This window comes from Hyperoodon ampullatus, assembly GCF_949752795.1.
Source record: "Hyperoodon ampullatus genome assembly, chromosome: 2".
In the NCBI taxonomy this organism is placed as follows: domain Eukaryota; kingdom Metazoa; phylum Chordata; class Mammalia; order Artiodactyla; family Ziphiidae; genus Hyperoodon; species Hyperoodon ampullatus.
The window spans coordinates 39,861,060-39,888,758 of record NC_136915.1 but is presented as its reverse complement, the minus strand read 5'-3'; the positions used below and the strand labels follow the sequence as shown (position 1 = coordinate 39,888,758).

At 44.7% G+C, this 27,699-nt stretch overlaps 1 protein-coding gene across 1 annotated transcript; it reads right to left on the bottom strand.

Moving 5' to 3' along the window:
- Positions 1-1,500: 1,500 nt before the first annotated feature.
- Positions 1,501-12,369, bottom strand: LOC307049147 (cytochrome P450 4A11-like; the record flags this gene model as incomplete). The annotated part of the gene is made up of 12 exons (XM_079698544.1): positions 1,501-1,669; positions 4,020-4,093; positions 4,236-4,300; positions 5,202-5,335; positions 5,431-5,621; positions 5,704-5,810; positions 6,281-6,339; positions 6,776-6,900; positions 7,883-8,010; positions 8,490-8,534; positions 9,173-9,314; positions 12,175-12,369. The coding sequence occupies 12 exons, from the start codon at positions 12,367-12,369 to the stop codon at positions 1,501-1,503; spliced, it is 1,434 nt and encodes a 477-aa protein (XP_079554670.1).
- Positions 12,370-27,699: the final 15,330 nt, after the last annotated feature.

Below are 27,699 nucleotides of genomic sequence, written 5' to 3'. Positions count from 1 at the left end.
TTCCCTTGTCTTCCACAGGCTTGTGCATTAGCAGGGAATAGGCACCTGCATAGACTGTCACCTCGAGGGCAGTGCCATGTAAACATGTGTGTCTATAAATGCTTACTATGCATGTGTTCCAGAGCTCACTCAGTCATTCAACAAACATATAGTGAACACCTACTTGCCTCTAGACTCTCCATTCATCTCCCGTAATTGTCCATCTTTCTGAAGTTTACACAGCATTCGCAGCCGAAGCTGTGCCTTGGGATTGGTGGTTATGAGCAGGCACTCACCCATTCCACCTGATAGATGGATGGCTTTCAGGGCCTGCCCCTTCACTGTGATCTGTGTCTTTGTTTAACTTTGTGTGTATGTTTTTGGAATATAGACATAAGGAAAAATTGCTTAAACCAAAAATACACAAGACAATGAATTTTTAAAGAAAACTCCCTGGTAACCACTGCTGAGGTCAAGGAATATGGACGATGGTTCCATGGGTGTATCCTCTGCCCCTCCTGTTACAGGTCTGTGCGGAACTCCTGCCATCATCAGTGTCTGTGTCAGAGTCATCTGGTGCACTGGGCATGCGGGGTTTTGCTGGGGAAGGTAGCAGGGTGGCATTAGAGTGTGGCTTCTGGGAAAAGATGGTGCCTGAATCAGGCCTTGAAGCAGGGTGAGGTATGAAGGTGCAAAGGAGGACTTTTGGAGACGGACTGAGGCTGGGGCCACATGGGGAATTAGCACTCCTACCCTAGTAGTCCCTGCAGCAGCTGCCTGATGGCTGGGGGCACATACACCTCTAGGGGTCAAGTCTAAGGGCATTAGTGCACTCCAATACAGGAAGGAGACAGGTGTGGAAGGGAGGGCACTGGACGTTGGGGGGAGGGGTAAGAGAGGGGACTTCTGGCCCTGGGACTTGGGGATGTCTTTATGTTGCCCTGGGATTGACCATTTGGAGACACATCCTTCCTCATATTGATGCTTCCCCTCTGGGAAGAAGCTCACAGCCTTGGAAGTTTGGTCATGGGCCACATGTTCACTCCTGCAAAGCCCTGTCAAGACTGAGACCTCCTTGCTCAACTGAGGCTGGGATGCCAAGGCCTCAGCCAGAGTGTCCCCCATGCCACCCACTTTCCCTTCTGTCCTGGCCCTGGACGGACCTTTCTGTGCACAAGTGAAGAAATGGTTTCAACAGGCATCATCAGGGAGCAGAGCCCAGTGTCCCAACTATGTCTGGCCCACGGGTGGCACTCGAGTCTAAGATGTGTCTACTTCCCTGATCTCTGGATCCTCAGGAGGCCAGTGAGGCAGGACTGAGGAGGCTGTTATCCCACTTAAATACTAAGGGAAGGAACCTGCCAAGATGCTCATCAGGTAGGAGCTTGAGTGGAGGCCTTCTGACGCTGGCCTCTTTTGACTAAGACTCCATGGGTAGAATTGCCTTTCTCTCTGAGGACACGTGTCTGTGGGAGCTCTGGAGCCAAAGGGAAGGAGGAGGCTCCTTGTCTCCAACAAGGATTACAGGAGCTTCCTGAGCTGCAAGTGGATCCCATTCTGAGGCTTCAACACAACTCTTGGAATGGGAACAGGGACCCTGGAGGGATCGGGTGCCAGCTCAAAGCAAAGCAAGGTCAGGGCCACAGCCACCTTCATCTCATTCATGGCAAACTGCTTCCCGATGCAGTTCCTGGGTCAGGGAGGGAAAAGGAAGTGAGCAGAGCCTTCTAACCCCTGCCGGGCACAGGGCATTCAGGGTTCTCCTCCACGTGGCCCAGCCCCGATCCCTTCCTTACGGGTCACACTGAACGTGCCGCCCAAGCCTCGGTCCACCCTCTCCCCCTGACCTTTACAAAGGCCACCTCTCTCCAGGACTAGCTCCTAAGTCCTACTTCTGCTCTCAGCAGTAGCAAGTCCTGTTGGGGAGGGTCGGCGCTCTAAGCCACAGGGTCAAGTGAATCAGTAAATATGAATTAGTACTTTGTTCACTCGTCCACAGGCAGTTTCTGGTTTCAGGCCAGGCCAGGGCACTGTAAGCAGACATGCAGGGTCTCCAGTCCCCAGACAGGACCGGACAGGGTTGTGTAAGGAAGTCAGGATGGCAACAGGCAGACTTCTTGGAGGGACCACGGGTTAGCGCCCCTCGACCTTCTGGACCACTTGCCTCCCAGTCAATGCTCCAGCCTCCTGTCTCCCCGCAGCCCCTCAGTCAACCCGCCCCTGGAGCCTTCCCATTCTACTCCAGCAAGGCCCCTCCTCCCATCCCGTGGGCTCCTCACTGGCCTCTTCAGTCTCCTTGCCTCCCCTCCCTCTACCGCAGCCACGGCAGCTCGGGGCCTGCTGCGCCCTCCATCACAGCGAGGACACGTCACGGGGCCTCAGCTGGTGTCACAGCGCTCTCTGGGCTGCTCCTCACTCACCTCGCCCCTGTCCAGCCCCTCTTCCTCACTCCGCTCCTTTTGAGGTCCCCTCCCCCCGCCTCTGCTGGCCACATGCTCAAGACTCAGTCTAGTGACCGCCTGGCCTCCCGCCTCTGCCACCTGCGCCTCTTTCTCCCACATCCCCAAGCAGCTTTAGTGTTAACTCAAGGACACATCACCGTCCAGTGACCAGGACAGTGCCAGAAACATGGAACATTCCACAATCTGCTCAGTGAATGAATGAATGAGTGAAAGAGTGGATGAATGCATGATGTCTGTCTTGTAAGGCAAACGTACTGACCACTACACTATGGAAACGTCGCATGTCTGTCTTGAATAGCGGTAGTTGTTTCTTGACTGTGAACTCTTGGAAGCAGGGAAAGTGCCTTACGTTTCTGTGTTCTCCTAATACATGACTTGGCACACAGAGGCAGCCTTAATAAATAGCTTTCTATTTGAACAAAGTTAATTGAATTGGAAAGAAAATTGGAATAAAATTAAATGTTTATTCTGACCTAGGAATTGAGTTGCCAGGTACCTGCTGTCCTCTAGTGGCAGCGACATGATGTGCAGCCAGTGTCTACAACAAAGAAGGACCCTGGCAGAAACCAAATCCTAGAGCCAATTCTGGAAGCATGTTTGCTTCAAGCCTGTTCTGTGAAGGCTGATTCACCAACTGAAAATTTCACAGAATTATATATTCAGAAAAACTTGTTTTACTAAGTCATTACTAAGTTATGGAAGTTACTATTTCAGCAGGGGACTTACACTGTTGAAGATTTTCACAGCAGTCATTTTGGAGTGTATCATTCAGCTTAACAGCTATTTCAAGTGTCCTTTATATTTTACATGCCACAAACTTCTCAAATGCATGTGTCAATTACAAAATAGTGAGTTTTCTCTCAAAAGCAATTGATTGCCTTTAATTTTGTGCCTTTTTGCCAATGTTAGACTCTGTAGATTCTGGGACTATGGTATATAATCCCCGCTATATATAAAGAATTATGGCAACTAGAAAAGGTGTCTTGTTTATATTAATAAGCAGTCACGACTTTGTTGACTTCAACTGCAGAAATAGAGAATACACACTGCTGTGTAACTTTCTTCAAACGACAGGAACTGTAAGTGATCACATACATGGTTTGAAACCTCAGGACAAGGAAGGCAGCTGGAAATCCAAACCCATGCAAACATGACTGATAATACAGTGAGAGGTGGATTGGTGAATTAAGTAAAAAATGCAGTGAGCTGGACTAGAAACGTGCCAAGAGAGAAAACCACCTTCTAAGGTGACTGATAATTGGGAAAAGCAAACATCTGAAGTTTAAGTTTCATGGAAAATTCTAATGCTGAAAAGTCATACACCTAAAGTGAGGAAAACCCTGGAATGCTTTGGAGAGGCCACGGCCATGGAAATGTGGCTGGTCGTTGCAGAAGTCAGGAGGTCAAAATCTCCGCGGCCTGCCCTGAAGGCCTTTTTGTACATGGGGACACACGCCGCCTTCTCAACACGCCAACATACAGGGACATAACTGCATACACCACATATGAATGTAGACAGTCACACACATCAGGTAGCACCCAGTGACACCCAGATGCCCCAGATACAGAAGGCCTCACCTGGATCCTCCTGAGAAGGGCAGGAAAGCCCCGTGTTGAGAAGAACCTGGTGCCAACCTGAATGGGTCAAACACCTGCAGAGAGAGCACCGGGGCCAGGACCGGTGGGGTCAAACTCCTTGCACCAATCCACCAGGGGACAAGAATCCTGAGGGGGAGCAGGGGAAGTGCTGGTCTGGAGAGAACATCCCATCCCCTCTTCCCATGGCCATCATACCTCTGGTTTCGGCCACACCTTCAGGTTGTGGTGAAGCCCATAAAAGGAGAGGGAGAGTGGGATTCCTGTGGGGCAGGGAGGAGAGAGAGAAGACTGATGGTAACCATGGCAACAGGGGCAATGTGTACAAAGGCCTGGGAGCCACCATGAGAGCTACCCTCCATCACTCTGAATGAAATGGTGCTCTTGCAAGACAGGTGGGCTGGAGGTGACAAAGCACAACAGCACAGATTAGGAGTAGGTAAAAATGGCCCCAGACTGAGAAGGAAAAGAATTGGAGGCTTACATTTAGGATCACCTCGCGTGAAAACTCACATTTATCAGGTGCCGTCATGAACCCTTGGGGTTGTTCATTAACTCATTTAATCCTCACAGTAGCACTCAAGGAAGGCACTCCTATCCCCACGTGCAGTTGAGGCACCTGAGCCTCCGAGAGGTTGAGGGATGTGTCTGTGATCCCACAGCTAGGAGGTGGCTGGGCTGGGATTCAGACCCACTGGGAGGTGAGCCAATGGGTGGCCTCCAACCATGGCAGGGTTCTCAGACCTGAGCATCAGCTGCTCTCAGCCATCCACCTGAGGGCTCCTCAGAGACTGGACCATCTGACCCATGACAGTGCATTCCTTGAGCTCCCTCGTTTACATAGACCCCACATGGAAAGAACCACATCTCCACCGGTTTCTGTCTGCTTCTCTCTTAAGCCTTCATGTCTCAAGGAATTAGAATTTTAGCCCTCCATTATAATACCACATTCAGGAACTAACATTTGCTTGTTGAGCTTTTGTTGGTTCAATTTCTCTGCCAAACATTTTTCAAAAGTCGTTCAAACCACAGAGTAAATATTAATTATCTTGAGGTGGAGAAAATAGTCATGTCATCCTGGAAGTGGGCAAGCCCATGTGGATTTCTGATCTTCTATGTGGTTTTGCAGAGTGTTTAGTTTAGTGGGTGTGGTGAAGTCCATACCTACAGGTAAGGAGCGTCCATCAGGGAAGGTGATGGGCTTGCTCAGATCTCTGAAAATGAATGGCACTGGAGGATAGAGACGCAGTGCCTCCTTGATGCACATGGTGATGTAGGGCATCTGATCCAGGTGGTCCCTGAAAGGAAACCCATTTGAGGGTGGGCAGGGCCGGACAACCAGGAGTTCTCCACTTGCTGAGGTGCAAGGTTCTCCCACCTGTTGGGCGCTCACCAGGTGATGGAGGCGCCATTCCCCAGGAGGCTCTGGATCTCTTCCCGGCACCTCTGCTGATGCTCAGGGTGGGAAGCCAGAGCATAGAGGGTCCAGGAGATGCCACTGGCTGTGGTGTCGTGACCCTCGAACATGAACGTATCCACTTCGGCACGGAGCTCCCTGTCAGACAAGCTGCTCCCATTTTCCATCTGCAGAGGCAGGGAGAGTGCAGGGTTTGCCCTTCCTCTGTGCTTCTGGGCAAAGCCTCAGGCCTCTCCTGCCCACACTCACTCTGGCAAAGAGGAGGATGTCCAGGAAATCCAGGTGCCTCTTGCTCCTCACCTTCTCCAGCTCTCCCTCCTTCTGCAGGTGAGCTTTCCTCCGCCTGATCACTCCATCTGTCCCAGAACAGTGGTTCCCAGGCAGAGATGAGGGCTTCTGGGGAACCAGATGCAGCACCCACCGTACCCCTATCTGCCCCTCAGGCCCAATCTGGGTACCAGATGGATGAGGACGAGGGTGGGAATGGGCGCACATGTCAGGGCAGAGAGCTCCAGCATTGTCTGATCCAGGTCAGGAATCCCCTCAATAGCACAGCCCATGGAGGCTCTGTCTGAATGCTGCTGGGAGGGGGTCTCATTCAACCATCATCAAAGCTGTGGCACACGTTATCTCCCTGCACCTCACCTGACACCCTGACATCTCAGTTCCCAACCCCTGCACCAGGGAAGTACCCAGTGTGGGTGTGTGCCAGCCCCTGAAGAGGAAGCAGGAGTCTGGGCTCTGCCTGAGGGGTCAAAGCCAGGCCCTTTTACATGTGCATGGTGGGGGTGGGTGAGCGGGAGCCGCCCAGAAGGATTAGAAGAACCTGTGTGTTGATGGGTGAGCTGCCAGGCCCGGTGGCCCCAGCGGCCTTCGGGGTTCAGCCTGTAGTTGATGTCGTTCTGGTGGAAGAGATTCCTCACTTGGGAAAAATTCAGATTGTTGAGATTCCATGATGGCCTGGATGAGGACTGGGAGTTCCGGATAGGTGAGGATGCAGAGGAGACTGGAGTGGAGGGAGCCTCTGTCCTGGAGATGGAGTGGGGCTCCGGGTGGGGATTCCTCAGTCAGTGGGGACAGGCAGCACTGAGGCTTTGTCATTTCTGACTCACAGCCCTGGAGACACTTAGTCCTTTACAAGTGGCCTGAGTGGCCAGGCTTCTCCTTTTGCCAGGATCAGGGATTTGACCATGGTCCATGTCTCTCTGCAGAATATTGCTTCTCGAGCTCATAAGCATCCATGATGCCCTAACTGCCTCTCAGGTAAGTCCTCCCCAGCTGGTGAGAACAAGGACCCTGCAGTTGAAGGGTTGTCACTGACCTGTCTGTCTGGATGCTGCCCTGGTGGCTGAAGGCACACTTCATGATGGTGTCCAGGGTCATCAAGGAGACGTGTCTAAGGACCTCCAGATGTGAGTCTGGGTTGATGATCCCCTCCCATTTGTCCTGTAGTGGGAGGGGGACATTGACCCTGCTCTGCTCTGCCAGAAGGCCTGTGCTGACAAGGCCAGGCTCTCTCTCTGTCTCTCTAAATCTTCGGATGAGATTTCCTCTCTTTCTAAGCAGATGTGTTTTAGCAATTCAAGGCTGTATCACACACGTGTAATGTGACGCCTATTTTCTCAGAATCTTTCATTATATAATTAATCATGTTCTCTCATAATATTCTGAATTAGTTTCGAATTTTAAGAATAGAGTATGATGATGACCACCTTGTGGCCGACCAGAAACCATACTTTTTTATGGGACAGAGGGGGAAACTTAGGGGTTCTGAGATCAGAACTGGACAGACCATGTTCAACATTAGTAAGCAAATATTTCAAGTAAAGTAAAAGTATAAGTGGCTCTACTGGGGCTCCTAGTAGGGGGCATGATATACTTCAATTCCTTTCATTAATCCAGTGTTAGCTGAGATCAGGTGGTGCCCAGTCTACATCAGAGGTGATGTTTGTCAGGACCCAGCTCTGTGCATGTAGACCTGGCCTCATTTCCTCCTGTGAGTGGCTCAATTCCATGCAGAAGTCCTGGGCCCCAGGCCAGAGCCTACCTGAGTGACATCCTGGGATGTCCACTCTGCCACTGAAGATGCCATTGTCCAGGGCATCCGGGGGCAGCTTGCACCACTGTCCATGGGAATGGCACTTGCTCTAATCCTCTGTGTTGAAGATGTGGAGATGAGAGGAGAGTAGACCCTGAATACACCATGGCCCTTCTTTCCCTTATCTCAGAGCAAATTGTGGATCCAAGCTGCTGCCTGGGTACCCCTGTGTCCCTTCCAGTTTTGGTGAGCTCTGCCTCAGAGTACGTTCTGAATGCATCATTCTGGAGGCTGTGTCTGATGGACATCTGAGGGACACAAGGGTCTGAGAGTGGACTTTGTCAGCAGTGCTGGATGTGAGTGGGTCCAGGTGACAAGGGATGGACTCATCAGCATCACTCGGGCAGAGTCAGCGATGAGACCCACGCAGGGCTTCAGGATGTCATAGTGGAAGGCTGGGGTCAGCATCCGCCGGTGCCGGAACCACGTCTGCTCCTCCAACACGAGCAAACCATACCCTGGGCCACAGATGGGTGTGTGTGTGGGTTGGGGAGACTGGACCAGAGGGACAACTGGGCACAACTTGGGAGGAACCAAGGCTGTCAGGAGGGGGCACATCACGGGCAAAGGTAGGATAGGCTGGTACATTTCAGGAATGTGAATTTCCAAAATGGCTGGTCCATAGGATGTGATTATGACAGCTGTGAGACAGAGGTTGAAAAAGAGTAGGGGGGCAGGCGATAGAAGGAATCAATTAATAGTCAGGCTGAGAATACCGCAGAGGACTGAGAAGTGATAAGAAGAGGCTGAGCTTCAGGTGGGCTCTCAGCACCATTACAAAGGGTGAGAGTTTCACTGGAAGGAGAGAAATGAGGCTTGACTGAGAGATGAGGTGGTGACAGGGTGCCTGGCACCTGTTGTTCTCCATTAACCAAAGTGGTAGCTCTTGGTAAACCTAACTGGTGGGTGGACTGCAGTTGTATTTAAATGTACTTACCAATCCAGGGAATCAGCAATCTGTAGGCATCATGAGACTTTGGGTCTGAAAGATAAGGAAGGAAAGTGGAGGGCACCAAACAAGACAGGCAGCCCCCAGAGCAGCTGTGGTACCTTCCATTCCTGATGCTTGTCAGCTGGCAGTCTGTCTCAAGCCACCTCCCTCTTGCCTCCCATCCCTGATTCTCTCTGTCCTGATGATCACTGTGGGCCCAGGAAGGCAGACTCAGTGTCCCAGCAGCAGAACACCCACAGGACTAAGATGGTGAATCGGCAAGAAAGATAAGCTCTGCTCAGTACCACGGGTAAGAAAGAAGCCTGTGGTTTTCCTACAGTTTGTGGTGGTTTGGCTATTTCATGACCCAGGAGAGGTAACAGTGAGAGGTGACTAACCTAAATCAGTGTGGACAGGGAATTGTCCTCCAGACCTGGGATCATCTCAATTGGGTTAAAACAAGAAAGAAAGTAAGACAGAAAAGAGAAGTCAGCCCCACCCAGGTGTTTAAGCATTTACTATAAATGAATAATGTTGGCCTTAGTCTGGCTTGTGGGCTGCCAGGATGGCTGGTAGAGAGTCAGGTATTGATGGCTGAAGTGCCAGTTTCTTCTGGAATTTCACAGATCCAGGGGCATGTGCCCAGGAGGGAAGATTTTCTCCTGCTGGGATGTGGGTTTCCCTCTCACCTGATCTCCCCAGGACCACCTTCATGTAGTCAGGGTCATAGATCAACACCAGGGCTTTCGTCCCCCACAGCCAGCGAACACAGGCACTTGGATATTTCTCTACCCCCTTCAGTAGGGGTCGCAGCTCGGTCTCCTCTTGGAACTGTCCCCAAGGGAAAGATAAATCAATAAAACCCTTCTGTGAGTTCCAGTGCTGGAGTGGGGGTGAAGGGCAGGATGGGTACAGGGAGATCGTTCTTGATCGATCCGCAGAACTAGGAGTTTGGAACTATTTCTTCTGACCTGGGCTCCGCCCCAGACCTTGCTGGCTGTCCACCTTCGTCCTAAGACCACATTCTGTCCCCTTGTCAGGTAGAGCCCTGGGCCACCGGTACAAACTGCCTACAGAAACTTACATCAGGGATTCACTCCCAGGCGTAGAAAACTTTGGGAAGTGATTCGTACAACAGTTGCATGAGCAATTTATGATTATTCGTATCACTTGGTAAGCAGTTTTGTTGTATAATTTTGTTTATTTAGAGAATAAGATAGATTATATGTTTAAAATTAAATGTATACATTAATTTCATTTTGTCTTACTTGTTTTATATTTTCAATAGTATCTCAGCATACATACAAATGTTAATTTGAAAGAGTGTTTGGGATGTATATGGCTAAGTGAAAAAAATTAAATACTAAATTGTGTTTGTATCATATTATTTTACATATTGAGAGAGTACACATATTCTGGATGTATCATGAAAATGGTATTGAATTAAGGTTTTGACGTGTGGATTATTTTATCCCATTTTCATTTACCTGTGTCCAGAAACTTGTGTGCACTTTCCACCGCCTAGAGGAATCTCTTGAAACTCCTCAGTGTGGACCACAAAGGCCCTTGCTTTCTGGCTTTACCCTCTCTATTCTTGCCTCCTGCCGGGCTGGCGAGTCCACAGGACCCATTGCTCTGCCTCCAAAGATGCTGCCGCCAGTGCTCCTTGCACTGGCCCCACCTGCTCACACTTCTAGGCCTCTGCCCAGGTTCTTTCCTCTACCTGCTGTGCCCCTCCTCTTTGCCACAGAGCAACTGCCTCTCCTTAACCTTGGAGATTCAGCTTCGTTTTATCACCTCTGGATTTCTCGTCAACATTTCGTCCTAGGCATGTTTCATGTAGTCACCTCGTCTTTAATTCAATGGCTTCTGTGTAACTCAAAGCAGCCATCTGCCACTTTGGTATCTAATCTCTGCCTGCATCCTTCTACCATCAGGACTCACCAGCTCTGAGGCAACTTGCCTACTGGAGGATGGGTTCCTTCACTGAGCACATATTTACTGAGCATTTACTGTGTGCCAGGCACTGGTTTAAGGCACTGAATTAGGATGCGGCCGTAGATGCTTGTCTGTTTGGAGCCTCCAGGAGGAGAGAGCGAGATTGAGGCCATGACAACCGTAGGGGCTCATGAATCTGTGATGGAGGGAAGAGCAATCCTCTCGGGAAGCTTTGGGGCAGGGACCCTAACTCAGACCTGAACGTTAGAAAGCTCTTCGTCATGCACTTGCTCATTCATCAAGTCATCATATACCAAGATGCTCTCGGGTTACAAAGATGAACCAGAGGCGGGCTCTCCCAGAAGGAGCTCACAGCTATGACACTGCAGACAAAACTAGCTGAATCCGGTTAGCACTGCCTTACGAGAAGGACAGCCAAGGGAAAAAGGGTTGTCCCCTGCGCTCCTGGGAGACACAGAAAGACATCTTGGAGGAGGTGACTTGGGGCTGGGCTTTGGTAGACAGACATATGAGGGACAATTTCATTCCAGGTAGAGGGCACATGGGAGCAGAGTCCCAGAGGCCAGAATGCCCAGGCAGGCGGGGAGGACGCTGAGTAACCTGGGGTTCAGGAGATTAAGAAGGAGAGGGGAGAGAGGTACTGGGCCAGCCCACGTGGGGCTCGGGCTGTTTCCGGTTCCCGTCTTTGGCTCCACTCTACAATAATCACGCTGCAGAGAAAGGGAGGCCTCAGCTCTCTGCAGCCCCTGATTTTCTCCCAACATTTGTTCAGTCCACAAACCCTTGATGAGCCCCTCTCCATGTGGCCCCTGCCTTGGCTCTGAGCCCCCCGCCACCCAGGCTAGTGCTGCCAGTGCTGGGTGGGTAGGCGCTGCCCCTCCCCAGCCTGCAAGCCGCTCCTTCCCTCCTTCCTGTCCCTCCACACATTGGACTGACATCCCTCTGCGCAGGCTCTGTGCAGGGTGCTGGGGGGGAGGGGGATTTCACGCTCGGTTCCAAGAGCTCATAGTCCAGTGAGGGAGGACACCAGGCGGGTGACCTCATCCTTTGGATGGTGCAACTCAAATGTCAGTTCTCCTTAGCTGGCACCATCCTGGGAACCTCGCTCATGTGTGCCGGCAGCTTGTCAGGGTTTAAGCACTGAAATCAGGAGACTGGAAAATTCCTCAGTCTTAACAAACCGAGCCAGTTTGTCCTTACAGCTGATGTAACCCCCCACCCAGCAGGTGGGTCTCTTTTCCTGTGACCTGACATCTTCCTAAATTCCTGTCATCTCCACGGACAGTGAGCCCACAGGGCAGCATCCATCAGACTGATATCTGTGCTCCCAGGTAAGCTCAGGGCCAGGCAGAAAGGATGGGATTGAGGGATGGGGCAGGGAAAGATCTAGAAGCCTGTTCTATGAGAACAGTTGAAGCTGCTCAGCCTGGAGACGGGGGAGACTCAGGAAGGAAGAGCCACTGTCCTCAAAGTGCAGATCTATAGGCCTGCAGGTCTACCTAAGAAAGGAGCGTCTGAGAGACCTGAGGACACCAGCACAGGGTCCTTGGAGGGAGGGAGCTCCCTGGACTGGGATGAAGAGCCAAGACCTGAGAGGTAAGCTGGGTCCTTTTGTGAGGCCACGTGCTCGTCCCACAACAAGGCTTTGTCCCATGGACGTGCTGACCAGGACCATGGTCTGAGAGCCTCGGCCCTCCCTGCCCTCCCACTCCCCCGTCCCACTCCATCCTACCTCCTGCATGTGCCCATAGAGCCAGTGGGAAGGAGGAGACGGGAACTGCTGGAGGGCTTTGAGCAGCCAATCTCTGCGAAGGTAGTGCTGTGCTGCCTTGGGCAGAAGCAGAACCAGGCTGATCAGGGAGGCCACCTGCAGGAGCCCAGAGACACCGCCCAGGGCTCTGGGGGTGCTCAGCACAGAGACACTCATGGTGCAGCGACTTCTGGATTGCTGACTGTCCCTGAAGGTGGCTGACCTCCCCTGAGCACCCAACCTGGTCAGGGAGGATCACCTCACCCACCTGGGGGAGGGTGGCAGTGAGGGCAGAGCTCAGACCTGGGCCTCCAGGGTTGGGTTTTTGTGTTTTGTTTTGTTTTGTTTTTTAAATTTAAACCAATCTCTTTTTTGTTACAACATGTAAGTAATATAAAGAGAAGATAATATTTATAAATAGAAGTGGGAGTTTGTGTTGTACCAGGATCCTGCAAACTATCACATGCTTACATTTTTAAACACTTTAAACAAATTGAAATAAAACAGGATAGTAAATGTTTTTTCAAACTCCCTTGAATAACGTATCTCTGTGATATCTTGTTTATCACTGTGACATTGTACAGACCAGAATTTAAGTCTGTCGTATCATCCAGCCGTGGACTACCCTGCATGACCACACGAATCATTTTCATTTGTCCAATGCAACTGAAAATTCCATCCCACCCTTTTTTTCAACTAACCAGCAGGTTAATGCACACAGAGTGTATGGATGCTTAAATATTTTTTTAAGTTTGCAGGGGTTTTGTCTGTGTGAATACCCCTGTCTTCCTTCTTAAGAAATGAGAGAATACAAATTTGAAATGTAGTGAAAGATGGCTACTACTGAAATATGATATATTTTTTAAAAGGCTTGGAATTATGTACTTAATATTTAAAGAAATCTTTATTCAGATGTCTTGCTTTAGTCAGCTTTTGAGGCTTATAGACCCTTAAAGCAAGATTCCTTTCAGAGTCATTGTTTTCACTCTGTTGTTTATTAGTCATTGAATTAATTTGTATTTTTCTGTTGGATTAGATAAAATAGGTAGCTGAGAATCTTGTAATCTTTATATTGTTAGCTATATTATAAGTGCAGCTTCTTTTGCTGTATATGAAGTCTTTCCTGAATACAGTGTTTTTTCAGAAATTAAAAAAATGCTGAAGAAAAGAGGACAAATTAAATTTTCATGAAAGGAAATCTTAATCAGCAGTGACAGTGTAAGAGAAAGATGATTGCCACTTGGTCATCGTGGAGAGGCACTTAGATTTGGTGTCAGTGCTTCTGTTAACAATGACTAATGTCTTTCTTGGAGCAAGTGCATGCTCCATCATAACTGTACCTGCCTAGAAAGAGAGGGCTCAGCAGTAGGCACCACTCAGCAAAAGCAAAAAACAAACGCAAAACAATTAAGAAAATGGTAATAGGAACATACATATCGATAATTACCTTAAATGTGAATGGATTAAATCCTCCAACCAAAAGATATAGGCTCGTTGAATGGATACAAAAACAAGACCCACATATATGTTTTCTACTGGAGACGCACTTCAGACCTAGGGACACATACAGACTAAAAGTGCAGGTAAGGAAATAGATATTCCATGAAAATGGAAATCAAAAGAAAGCTGGTGTAGCAATCCTCATATCAGATAAAGTAGACTTAAAATAAGGAAATAAGGAATGTTACAAGAAACAAGGAAGGACACTACATAATGATCAAGGGATCAATCCAAGAAGAAGATATAACAATTATAAATATATATGCACCCAACATAGGAGCACCTCGATACATAAGGCAACTGCTAACGCTATAAAAGAGGAAATTGACAGTAACACAATAATAGTGGGGGACTTTAGCACCTCACTTACACCAATGGACAGATTATCCAAATAGAAAATTAATAAGGAAACACAAGCTTTAAATAGCACAATAGACCAGATAGATTTAATTGATATTTATAGGACATTCCATCCAAAAACAGCAGATTACACTTTCTTCTCAAGTGCACACAGAACATTCTCCAGGATACATCACATCTTGGGTCACAAATCAAGCTGCAGTAAATTTAAGAAAAGTGAAATCATATCAAGCATCTTTTCTGACCACAACGCTATGAGATTAGAAATCAATTACAGGGAAAAAAACGTAAAAAACACAAACACATGGAGGCTAAACAATACGTTACTAAATAACCAAGAGATCACTGAAGAAATCAAAGAGGAAATCAAAAAATACCTAGAGACAAATGACAATGAAAACACGATGATCCAAAACCTATGGGATTCAGCAAAAGCAGTTCTAAGAGGGAAATTTACAGCTATACAAGTTTACCTCAAGAAATGAGAAATCTCAAATAAACAATCTAACCTTACACCTAAAGCAACTAGAGAAAGAAAAACAAAAATACCCAAAGTTAGTAGAAGGAAAGAAATCGTAAAGATCAGCACAGAAATAAATGAAATAGGAACGAAGAAGACAACAGCAAAGATCAATAAAACTAAAATATGGTTCTTTGAGAAGATAAACAAAATTGATAAACCTTTAGCCAGATTCATCAAGAAAAAAGGGAGAGGATTCAAATCAATAAAGTTAGAAATGAAAAAGGAGAAATTACACTGACACTGCAGAAGCACAAAGAATCATAAGAGACTACTACAAGCAACTACGTGCCAATAAAATGGACAACTTGGAAGAAATGGACAAATTCTTAGAAAGGTACAACCTTCCAAAACTGAACAAGGAAGAAATAGAAAATATAAACAGGCCAATCACAAGTAATGAAATTGAAATTATAACTAAAAATCTTCCAACAAACAAAAGCCCAGGACCAGATGACTTCACAGGCCAATTCTATCAAACAGGTAGAACAGAGCTAACACACCTATCTTTCTCAAACTCTTCCAAGAAATTGCAGAGGGAAGAACACTCTCAAACTCATTCTATGAGGCCACCATCACCCTGATACCAAAACCAGACAAAGATACTACAAAAAAGGAAAATTACAGACCAATATCACTGATGACTATAGATGCAAAAATCCTCAACAAAATACTAGCAAACAGAATCCAACAACACATTAAAAGGATCAAACACCATGATCAAGTGGGATTTATCACAGGGATGCAAGGATTCTTCAATACACTCAAATCAAGCAATGTGACACACCATATTAACAAATTAAAGAATAAAAAACATATGATCATCTCAATAGATACAGAAAAAGCTTTTGACGAAATTCAACACCCATTTATTGCAAAAACTCTCCAGAAAGTGGGCATAGAGGGAACCTACCTCTACATAATAAAGGCCATATATGACAAACCCACAGCAAACATCATTCTCAATGGTGAAAAACTGAAAGCATTTCCTCTAAGACCAGGAACAAGACAATGATGTCCACTATTGCCACCATTATTCAACATAGTTTTGGAAGTCCTAGGCATGGCAATCAGAGAAGAAAAAGAAATAAAAGGAATCCAAAGTGGAAGAGAAGTAAAACTGTCCCTGTTCGCAGATGACGTGATACTATACACAGAGAATCCTAAAAATGCCACCAGAAAACTACTAGAGCTCATCAATGAATTTGGTAAAGTTGCAGGATACAAAAGTAATGCACAGTAATCTCTTGCATTCCTATACTCTAACAATGAAAGATCAGAAAGAGAAATTAAGGAAACAATCCCATTTACCACTGCAACAAAAAGAATAAAATATCTAGGAATAAACTTACCTAAGGAGGAAAGACCTGTACTTAGAAAACGATAAAACACTGATGAAAGAAATCAAAGATGACACAAACAGATGGAGAGATATACCATGTTCTTGTATTGGAAGAATCAGTATTATGAAAATGACTATACTACCCAAAGCAATCTGCAGTTTCAGTGCAATCCCTATCAAAGTACCAGTGGCATTTTTCACAGAATTAGAACAAAAAAATTTTGCAATTCATATGGAAACACAAAAGACCCCGAATAGCCAAAGCAATCTTGAGAAAGAAAAATGGAGCTGGAGGAATCAGGCTCCCTGACTTCAGACTATACTACAAAGCTACAGTAATCAAGACAGTATGGTACTGGCACAAAAACAGAAATATAGATCAATGGAACAGGATAGAAACCCCAGAATTAAACCCACACATGTATAGTCACCTTATCTTTGATAAAGGAGGCAAGAATATACAGTGGAGAAAAGACAGCCTCTTCAATAGGTGGTGCTGGGAAAACTGGACTGCTACATGTAAAAGAATGAAATTAGAACACTCCCTAACACCATACACAAAAATAAGCTCAAAATGGATTAAAGACCTAAATGTAAGGCCAGACACTATCAAACTCTTAGAGGAAAACAGGTAGAACACTCTATAACATAAATCACAGGAAGATCATTTTTAACCCACCTCCTAGAGTAATGGAAATAAAAACAAAAATAAACAAATGGGACCTAATGAAACTTCAAAGCTTTTGCACAGCAAAGGAAACCATAAACAAGACCAAAAGACAACCCTCAGAATGGGAGAAAATATTTGCAAATGAAGCAACTGACAAAGGATTAATCTCCAAAATTTACAAGCAGCTCATGCAGCTCAATATCAAAAAAACAAACAACCTCATCTAAAGATGGGCAGAAGACCTAAAAGACATTTCTCCAAAGAAGATATACAGATTGCCAACAAACACATGAAAGAATGCTCAACATCATTAATCATTAGAGAAATGCAAATCAAAACTACAATGCGATATCATCTCACACCGGTCAGAATGGCCATCATCAAAAATAGCAAAAAAACAAACAACCCAATCCAAAAATGGGCAGAAGACCTAAATAGACATTTCTCCAAAGAAGATATACAGACTGCCAACAAACACATGAAAGAATGCTCAACATCATTAATCATTAGAGAAATGCAAATCAAAACTACAATGAGGTATCACCTCACACCAGTCAGAATGGCCATCATCAAAAAATCTAGAAACAATAAATGCTGGAGAGGGTGTGGAGAAAAGGGAACATTCTTGCACTACTGGTGGGAATGTGAATTGGCACAGCCACTATGGAGAACAGTATGGAGGTTCCTTAAAAAACTACAAATAGAACTACCATATGACCCAGCAATCCCAGTACTGGGCATATACCCTGAGAAAACCATAATTCAAAAAGAGTCATGTACCAAAATGTTCATAGCAGCCCTATTTACAATAGCTCGGAGATGGAAACAACCTAAGTGTCCATCATCTGATGAATGGATAAAGAAGATGTGGTACATATATACAATGGAATATTACTCAGCCATAAAAAGAAACGAAATTGAGCTATTTGTAATGAGGTGGATAGACCTAGAGTCTGTCATACAGAGTGAAGTAAGTCAGAAAGAGAAAAACAAATACCGTATGCTAACACGTATATATGGAATCTAAAAAAAAAAAAAAAAAAAGATCATGAAGAACCTAGGGGCAAGACGGGAATAAAGATGCAGACCTACTAGAGAATGGACTTGAGGATATGGGGAGAGGGAAAGGTAAGCTGGGACAAAGTGAGAGAGTGGTATGGACGTATATACACTACCAAATGTAAAAGAGGTAGCTAGTGGGAAGCAGCCTCATAGCACAGGGAGATCAGCTCGGTGCTTTGTGACCACCTAGAGGGGTGGGATAGAGAGGGTGGGAGGGAGGGAGACACAAGAGGAAGGAGATATGGGGATATATGTATATGTGTAACTGATTCACTTTGTTATAAAGCAGAAACTAACACACAATTGTAAAGCAATTATACTCCAATGAAGATGTTAAATAAAAAATAAAAATAAATAAATAAAAATAATAAGGTACCACTACATGTCTACTAGAATGGTCAAAATTCAGAAGAGTGACAACACCGAATGTTGGCAAGGATGTGGAGCAACAGAAATTCTCATTCATTGCTGGTGTTAATGAAAAATGGTACAGCCATTTTGGAGGACAATTTGGTGGTTTCTTACAAGAGTAAACTTATTCTTACCATACAATCTCCAGTCATCCTCCTTGGTATTTATCCAAAGGAGCTGAAAACTTAAGTTCACACAAAAACCTGCACACAAATGTTTATAGCAGCTTTATTCAAAATTGCCCAAACTTTGTTTTTTGAAAGGAACTAAGATGTCCTTCAATAGTTGAATGGGTAAACAAACTGTGGTACACCCATACAATAAATATAATTTAACAATAAAAATAAATGAGCTATCAAGCCATGAAAATACATGGAGGAAGTTTAAATGCATATTGCTAAGTGAAAGAAACCAATCTAAAAAGGCTACATATAGTATGATTCCAACGAATGACATGGAAGAAGCAAAACTATAGAGACAGTAAAAAAAATTAGTGGTTGCCGGGGGTTCAGGGCAAAGAAAGGAGGAATAAGTGGCTGGAGCACAGGGGAGTTTTTAGGGCAGTGAAACTATGCTTGTGATACTGTAATGGTGGAAACATATCATTATATATTTGTCAAAACCCATGGAGTGTACAACATAGAGAGTGAACCCTAAATTATGGACTTTGGTTAATAATAATGGCTCACCAATTACAAGAAATGTACCATACTAATGCAAGATGTTAATAATAAAGGAAACTGTGTATGGGTGGGGGTGAAGAAGTATCAATATATGGGAACTCTGTGCTTTCTGCTCAATTTTTCTGTAAACCTAAAACTCTCTGAAAAATACCTTAGTAATTAAAAAAACATACTACAAAGTCTCTTTAAGTGAGTCAGTGTGATTCTAGCACACAAATAGAGAGATGAATGGAATAGAAAAGAAAGTCAAGGAATAGGTCCAAGTATATATGCCAATTTAGAATATGATAAAAGTGGTTATCATCTCAAATCACTGGAAAAGATGGAACTTTTTAATAAATGGTGATGGGACAACTGGATAACCATTCAGAAATATTAGAGCAACTCCTCATATCATACATAAGAATAAACTTTAAATGGATCAGAGATCTAAATCCAAGAAGAACAAAACCATGCAAGCACTAGAAGAAAATATGAATGAATATCTTTACAATTTGGTTACTGGGCAGTGCTTCTCAACCAGGGACAATTTTGACCCCAGGGGACATTCAGCAATGTCTGAAGATATTTTGGTTGCCGCAACTGTCAGAGTCCTACTATCATCAAGTGGGTAGACGTTAGGGATGCAGCTAAACATCCTACAGTGCACAGGACAGCTCCTCACTGCCTGGATAACAAAGACTTATCTAGCCCAAAATGTCATTAATGTCACAGCTGAGATATTCTGGAATAGGGAAAGGCTTCTGACTAACACTCAAAATCTAGATGCAGGGCTTCCCTGGTGGTGCAGTGGTTGGGAGTCCACCTGCCAATGCGGGGGACACGGGTTCGTGCCCCGGTCTGGGAGGATCCTGCATGCTGCGGAGCGGCTGGGCTCGTGGGCCATGGCCGCTGGGCCTGCACGTCCAGAGCCTGTGCTCCGCAGCGGGAGAAGCCACAACGATGAGAGGCCCGCATACCACCAAAAAAAAAAAAAAAAAAAAAAAATCTAGATGCAGTAAAAATATTGATAAATTTGACTAATAAAATTTTTTAATTTGAAAAGTTTTTATTTTTAACAAATTTAACATTTAATTTCCCCCTAATATTCTGCATTTTGTTTTTTCATCATAATTATGTAATAGAAAGAAAATGTGAAGAATTTTTTTTCACAACGTTCTGTGTAGATGCCCCCAAATCCACTCTTGTTTCCTCCAATGAGCCATACAAATATTACTATTTTCTGTGTGGGTCATGATGAGAACAAGTTTGAGAACTACTGCTATACATAATGTACATTTGTGTCTTAAATAATTTCTAATGTGCTTATCTGAGTGTCCTCCTTATAATATCTATGTTTGTGTGTGTCTATATGTATGCATGTGTAGGTGTGTCTTGCAAGTTTCCTGGGGCAAATATATTTTATATTTAACATTTATTCAGTTCCAGGCACTGTCCTAAGTGCTTTACATATATTAACATATTTAATCATCACCACAAACCTATGAGATAGGTTCTTTTTTATCTCCATTTTACAGATGACACTGAGACAAAGCAGTCACTTGCCCAAAGTCATACTGCTACTTAGTGGTGGAGCTGAGGAAGGATTAATTAACTGCCTGATAAATATTCTCTATTATGGTGTTCATGAAAAGTGATGTTGAACTGCTTAAAAAGCTTAATTGATTCCACATATATGTGTTAGCATATGGTATTTCTTTTTCTCTTTCTGACTTACTTCACTCTGAAGAACCTAGGGGCAGGACAGGAATAAAGATGCAGACGTAGAGAATGGATTTGAGGACACGGGGAGGGGGAAGGGTTAGCTGGGACGAAGTGAGAGAGTGTCATGGACATATATACACTACCAAATGTAAAATAGATAGCTAGTGGGAAGCAGCCGCATAGCACAGGGAGATCAGCTTGGTGCTTTGTGACCACCTAGAGGGGTGGGATAGGGAGGGTGGGAGGGAGACGCAAGAGGGAGGGGATATGGGGATATATGTATATGTATAGTTGATTCACTTTGTTATAAAGCAGAAACTAACACACCACTGTAAAGCAATTATACTCCAATAAAGATGTTAAAAAATAAAATAAAATAAAAAATTTAAAAGCTTAATTGATTTCAACTTTTATGTTTATGTTTTGTTAAAACGATTTATTTCTGGACCAAGCTTCTTTTATTTTATTTTTTTAAACTGTGGTAAGAATACTTAACTTGAAATCTACCCACTTAAATTTTTAAGTGCACAATACAATATTGTTGGTACTTCCCTTGTGGTCCAGTGGTAAAGAATCCACCTTCCAATGCAGGGGACATGGGTTCCATCCCTGGTCGGGGAGCAAAGATCCCAAATGCCACAGGGCAACTAAGCCTGCGCACCATAACTACTGAGCTCGCACGCCTCAACTAGAGAGAGAGAGAAAAAATTTTGTTTTCTTGGCATGCTGTACTATAGAAAGGGGACTTCAAGAGAGAGTGGGTCAGTCACTCCCTTCATTTGCACATACAGACCAAGACATGGAACCATGAACTCATACAGGAGCTTGGACTTGGGATCTGCAGAGTCAAGCAGAGGAAACGAAAGACAGCATTAGAGGAAAATTACCAAATTTGGTGAAGGTTCTCTTCATTTGCCTGCACTAACCATAAATAGTGAGCAAAAGGGAGCCCAGGGCTCATTACTTATAGCCTTGGCCACCTGGGGAAACATACAAATCTTGGTTCACAAAGCTGACAACAGCAGCCCCAGAAGGCAGACAGGTACACAAACCCAGATTCTTTCCTTGTTTCCACTTCTCCCAACAGAAACAGAGATTGCAAAGTGTCCAGAACAGGAGTTGGGACAATATATCACATCTTTTTGGAAAGCAGGTTAAATATTAGAGCAGGGACCAGCAGACCCCAGAGAGTGAGAACCCTCTCAGGGTTCTCGTGATCTCTAACATGAGGGTGTTTTACAGCTCGTGTCCTTTACAAGGTGAACATGAGACGAATCAGAGCTGGGGGACTGGGAGACATGGATCAAGGAAAGGCTGCTTTCTTTTATCAGGTTTTACTAAGTGTAATGGAGGTAATAGCACAAAGAAGAAAGGTGAGCATATCAGATCTTAGTTTTACAAAGTTGTGGGAGCAAAAACTGGACATTTAAATTTTGTGGTATGAGATAATCTACCCTGGAAACATTGAGAAAGTACTCATGGGAAGGTTAGATGCCTCATGCCCCAAAAGGGAACACAGCTGAGAAACATGCAGAAAACAGAAACATTTTAGACCACAATCAAGAGGTTAGACTGGCAAATGGATGATCTACATTCAGGTTTACATACTGAACCAGCAGAGACAGCACTACTTCTGAATTCTCCTTCAGGAGAATAAGGAGACTTTATGTTCAAGAAAGGGGATGAGCGTGGGGAATATTGCTGATGCTGAAGTCACAAAACCAAGAGAGGCAAAGGAAGGCCCTGGAGATCTGGTGGTGCCAGATGGGCTTTAAGATACACTGACCTAAAAGGGCCCATGGGAGTCTGAACTAGACAAGGGACTGGGGGACGTGGGAATCCCCTTCAGGATTGGTGGGAAACCTCTCCACACTTCCCCCAGTGTCTCTTAAAGGCCCAGTACCAATCTTTGCTTCAGAATTCCTTCAGAATCCAGCTTGTGGGTTGTGCATATCACTCCTAGGAGGATTAGGATCCTGAGATTCATCCCTTTTCTTACCCATTCTGCTCAGAAATGTCTCTGCATAGTCTGGGTCATAGATATAGAAAAATGTCTGAAAAGGCCCAACCCAGTGAGGAAAGGCACAAGGGTAGTTTTCTATAATCTCCTCAAGCTTCTCCATTTTACCATTCTGAAATATCTGCAGTGAAAAAAGTGAAAGAAATTAGAGAAGCCAGCCAACCTGGACTCATCCTGTTTACAGCCACAACATTTATAAATTAGTGTACAAACACTGCCATCAGAGATGAACTTTTTGCCTTGATAAGCAGATTACTACGGCTCCTTCTGAGTAGGAGGTAGTTGGGCCTCAGGCTGAGCAGCTGGAGCTTGGCAGGCTGAGCAGTTGGAGCTTGTCTCCTGCTGACATTTCAAAGAAAAGACAGTAGGAGAGAGGAGCTGAGTTCTGCTAGAGTAAAAAAATAAGATGACCACATTTTTTGGAATCAAGGAGACTTCCCAGACCACACATGTGCAGAAAAGATCCTCAGGGGTCAGGGAAGGGAGGGGGCACCAACCCATAATATGTCCTGCCAACCTCCCAGAGACTCTTTTTTTTTTTTTTTTGGTACACGGGCCTCTTACTGTTGTGGCCTCTCCCGTTGTGGAGCACAGGCTCTGGACGCGCAGGCTCAGTGACCATGGCTCACGGGCCTAGCCGCTCCGCAGCATGTGGGATCTTCCCAGACCAGGGCACGAACCCACGTCCCCTGCATCGGCAGGTGGACTCTCAACCACTGCGCCACCAGGGAAGCCCCCAGAGACTCTTGCACTGGAATCCATCTTGGCTAAAAGATGTGTGTGCACATTGGGTAGGGCACTGAGTCAGACCAGATATGAGCAATGAGCAAGATGATTGGGCAGAGGAAACCTGCAAGATGATTGGCCAGAGGGAACCTGGAAAACTGCCCCCATATAAGCAATTTAAGCCACCCCCAAAGCACAGCTCTCTCTCTGAGCCCACCCATGCGTCCTTTTCACATGTACTCTGCTTCTAATAAATGCTTTACCCACTTTACTATCTTCATCTCCTTGCTGAATTCTTTCTTCAAAGAAGACAAGGACCAAGGTTCCATTTCAAGCTCGCTGGCCCTTGTGGTCTACTGGTTAAGGATTCGGCGCTCTAACCAACGTGGCCTGGGTTCGATCCCTGGTTGGGGAACTAAGATCCTGCTTCAAGCTGACGCACATTCCACCCCACCCCCGCCCCCCAGATCACTTCTAAATCACTGACAGTAAGATCCATTTACATCTGCTTGTTGTATAAAGTGGGAGGGTGGAGGGGCACCTGTGTGTGTGTGTGGTTGTTCCTAGCTATGCATTTGAGCACAATTGTGGGGGGTCTGACTTGCAAAGAAATCTTAAAGCTGGCAAGTTCTTCCTTGTGTGACCAATCACAGAATTTGCCATGTGATTGTTTGCTCTTTCCCTCAGAAAAGGTGGAAAACTTCAGTTCCTAATTTCCTCTTTTACCATCTAGCAGCTCTAACCCATGAAGTGTTCCCTGGATAGTTTAGGGCCCCTAAAACATTGAGACTCTTGAAATCTAGTTCCTGAAATGCTGCACACTCTGTTTTGCTAACATTCCCACAATCAAGCCAGTGACAAGGGCCCACCAACAGTGCAAAGGTGTTTTCCAACAATGTAAATATTTATTCATTTGCAAACAATAAACAGATGAGTATTTATTAAGTGCCTATTATATGTGCCAGGCGAATAGAGATGCAGAGAAATATAAGACACGGAGGTCTTTGCCCTTATGGAAAGTGTAACTTAATATGAGGATTATTTCTTTAGGTTTGAAATTGTCATAGACGCCCTCAGCCATAAGCATTTGGTTATACTTTTAGTAACTCTTGCCTGGACAAAAAGGACAGAAAGCTATCGTGAGTCTTGTAATAGATGAATTTATATTTCTTCATCCACAAATATAAATACATTTGAAAATAAATGTCACACATATTTAGGAAACACTGTCCAGAAACATTCGAAAAATGCTTAGCCCCTGAGAAATAGTAATAGCTAACATTTACCAAGCACTACGATGAGCTAGGTGCTGCTGCTGACGGAAAAAAAATGCACAACTTAAAAGTTGAGAATTATGTTTTAGTTGGCAGACAAAACTGAGGACTTAAGCCCAGAACTCAGCTTCTCAGATACCTCTGAGAAACTGCTCCCAAGAGGTAAGGGAGGAGCCAGGATATACAGGAGTTTTTGTAACAAAGACCAGGTAGCTGAAACTTCAAAAGACTAGTGTTAATTAAAGAAAATCAGATCTCAAGTTAAGGAATTTGGCACTTTTCTATGTATCAGAAGATGCAAGAGTCTGGGTTCATTGAGATCATTCATTTAGTATGCACCTCAGCTATCTGGGAGCAGTATCCTGATTTTCTCCATCCTGAATCCCCTCAGGGTGCACCACTGGGGGTGTGGTTGCAGCGGCTGAGGACTTGGCAGCCGGCAGCCCGTCTGTCTCCATCCTGAGTTCCTTCAGGGCTCACCTTCGGGGGTGGCTGTAGTGGCTTGATGGCTCTAACACCCTTTGTTTGCTGACATGGTGGGCCACATTTTATACTCACACTGCCAAGTGCTTTCTATGCTTTCTATTCTTTAATCTTTACATCAGGAACCCTATGAAGCAGATACGACTGCAATCTCCATTTTACAGATGAGGAAATTGAACTTTAGAGAGGTTAAGTAATCTCTCCCAGATTATGTAGCCAGCAACTAGTAGTAAGGATTCAAACCTGGATTGAACTATGGAGCCCAAGTGCTACTTATCTACACAGACTTTCCCTGAATTACATACAAGCATACACACACACACACACACACACACACACATATACCCTGCATAAACACACACTAGGTCCCCCACACTGGCTGGGATACACTGGCCTACTGAACAAGTGTCAGTCTACCTGGTCTATTCTTTGTAGTCAGTAAATCTTTGAATGAATGAATTTATTTAGCATCTAATATATGTGAGCATTCAACAAAGTAGTCTTTTTATTGAAGTATATAGTTGATTTACAATGTTGTGTTAATTTCTGCTGTACAGTGAAGTGATTCAGTTATACATATATACTTTCTTTTTTATATTCTTTTCCATTATGGTTTCTCAGGATATTGAATATAGTTCCCTGTGCTATAGAGTAGGACCTTGTTTATCCATTCTACATGTAGTAGTTTGCACCTGCTAACCCAAAAATCCCAGTCCATCCCTCCCCCACCCCCACTCCCCCTTGGCAACCACAAGTCTGTTCTCTATGTCTGTGAGTCTGTTTCTGGTGTGTAGATAGGTCCATTTGTGTCATGTTTTAGATTCCACATATAAGTGATACCATATGGTATTTGTCTTTCTCTTTCTGACTTACTTCACTTTGCATGATAATCTCTAGTTGTACCCATGTTGCTGCAAAGGCATTATTTCATTCTTTTTTATGGCTGAGTACTATTCCATTGTATATAGGTACCACATCTTCTTTATCCATTCATCTGTCGATGGACATTTAGGTTGTTTCTTGGCTATTGTGAATAGTGCTCCTATGAACATAGGCGTGCATTATCTTTTTGGATTATAGTTTTGTCTGGATATACGCCCAGGAGTGGGATTGCTGGATCATATGATAATTCTATTTTTAGTTTTTTGAGGAACTCCCATACTTTTTTCCACAGTGGCTGCACCAACTTACATTCCCACCAACCGTGTGGGAGGCTTCCCTTTTCTGCACATCCTCTCCAGCAACAAAGTAGTTAGTGAACACCTACTATGAGGCAAGCACTGGGTTTATAGTGGTGAACAAAGACTCTCCTCTCACAGATCCTATATTCTAGTGGGGAGAAGGGGAGTGTGGATGAAAAATGTTGCCTGCCATATCAGCAAACAAAGGATGTTGAAGCCATCAGCCACTACCACTGCCCCCCAACAGTGAGCCTGAGCATACACAGAATGGGAAAGAACAGGATGCTGCCCCTAGATAGCTAAAGCGCATATCAAAGGAATGACTTCAATGAGCCCAGACTCTTGCATCTTCCCATACATAGAAAAGTGCTAAACTCCTTAAGTTGAGATATCTGGTTTTCTTCATTCTATTATTATTAATATTATTTTTGGTCACACTGTGCAGCTTGTGGGATCTTAGTTCCCTGACCAGGGATCGAACCCGTGCCCCCTGCAGTGGAAGCTCTGCGTCCTAACCACTGGACAGCCAGGGATTGCCCCTGGTTTTCTTTAATTAACAGTAATCTTTTGAAGTTCCAACTACCTGATCTTTGTTGCAAAACTCCTACATATCTTGCCCCCTCCCTTACCTCTCTGGAGCAGTCCCTCAGAGCTATCGGAGAGGCTACCTCCCAGGCTTGAAGTCCTCAGAAAGTCCACCGAATGAAATATAATTCTCAACTTTTAAGTTGTGCATTTTTTTCAGTCAACAGGAGTGTATAGTAACAGAGTATATAATATGATGTCAGAGAGTGATAAATGCTAAGATAATAAAAACAAAGTTAGGGATAGAGAGTACTGGAGGCTCTATTTTAGTTTGAGTGACATTTGTTCAAAGGCCTGAAAATAGTGCATGGAGAGCATTCCAACCAGAGAAGAGCATATCCAAAGCCCTGAGGGAGCCCTGAGGGAATTTGCTTGTCATGTTTGAGGAATAGTGGGAAGACCAGTATGACTGGAACAGAGCAAGGAATGAAATTTTCGGTCTTGTAGGGAATTTTCACTACACACACATTTTCCTTCTGGAACCTTATGACTATATCTAAAATGCTACTGTCTATGTGAAGTAGTTCCATCCTTTCCTTGCGACTAAGTGATGAATCATCAAAAGGAACATAAAAAGTTAAAAAAAGGTAAATAGGCAGGGTTGGGGATATTAGCCAGCTTGACATATCAGACACTTCTAATCTTGAAAACTCTGATAGAGGCATCTCTAAAATATTCAAAAAATAATCTAGTGACAGTCAAGAGGGATATGGACTTTAAAACACTATGAATACAATTAAAACTCTGAAAATAAAACCATTCCATTTACAGCAGTATCAAAAAGAATAAAACATGCAGAAATAAATTTAACAGAAGAAATGTAAAACTCATACAGCAAAAGCTACAAACCATTGCTGAAAGAAATTTCTAAAAACTTAAATAAAATGAAGGACAGCCATGTTCATGGCTCAGAAGATTCAGTATTAAGATGGCAATACTTCCCAAATTGATCTGCAGATTCAATACAGTTCCTATCAGAATCACAG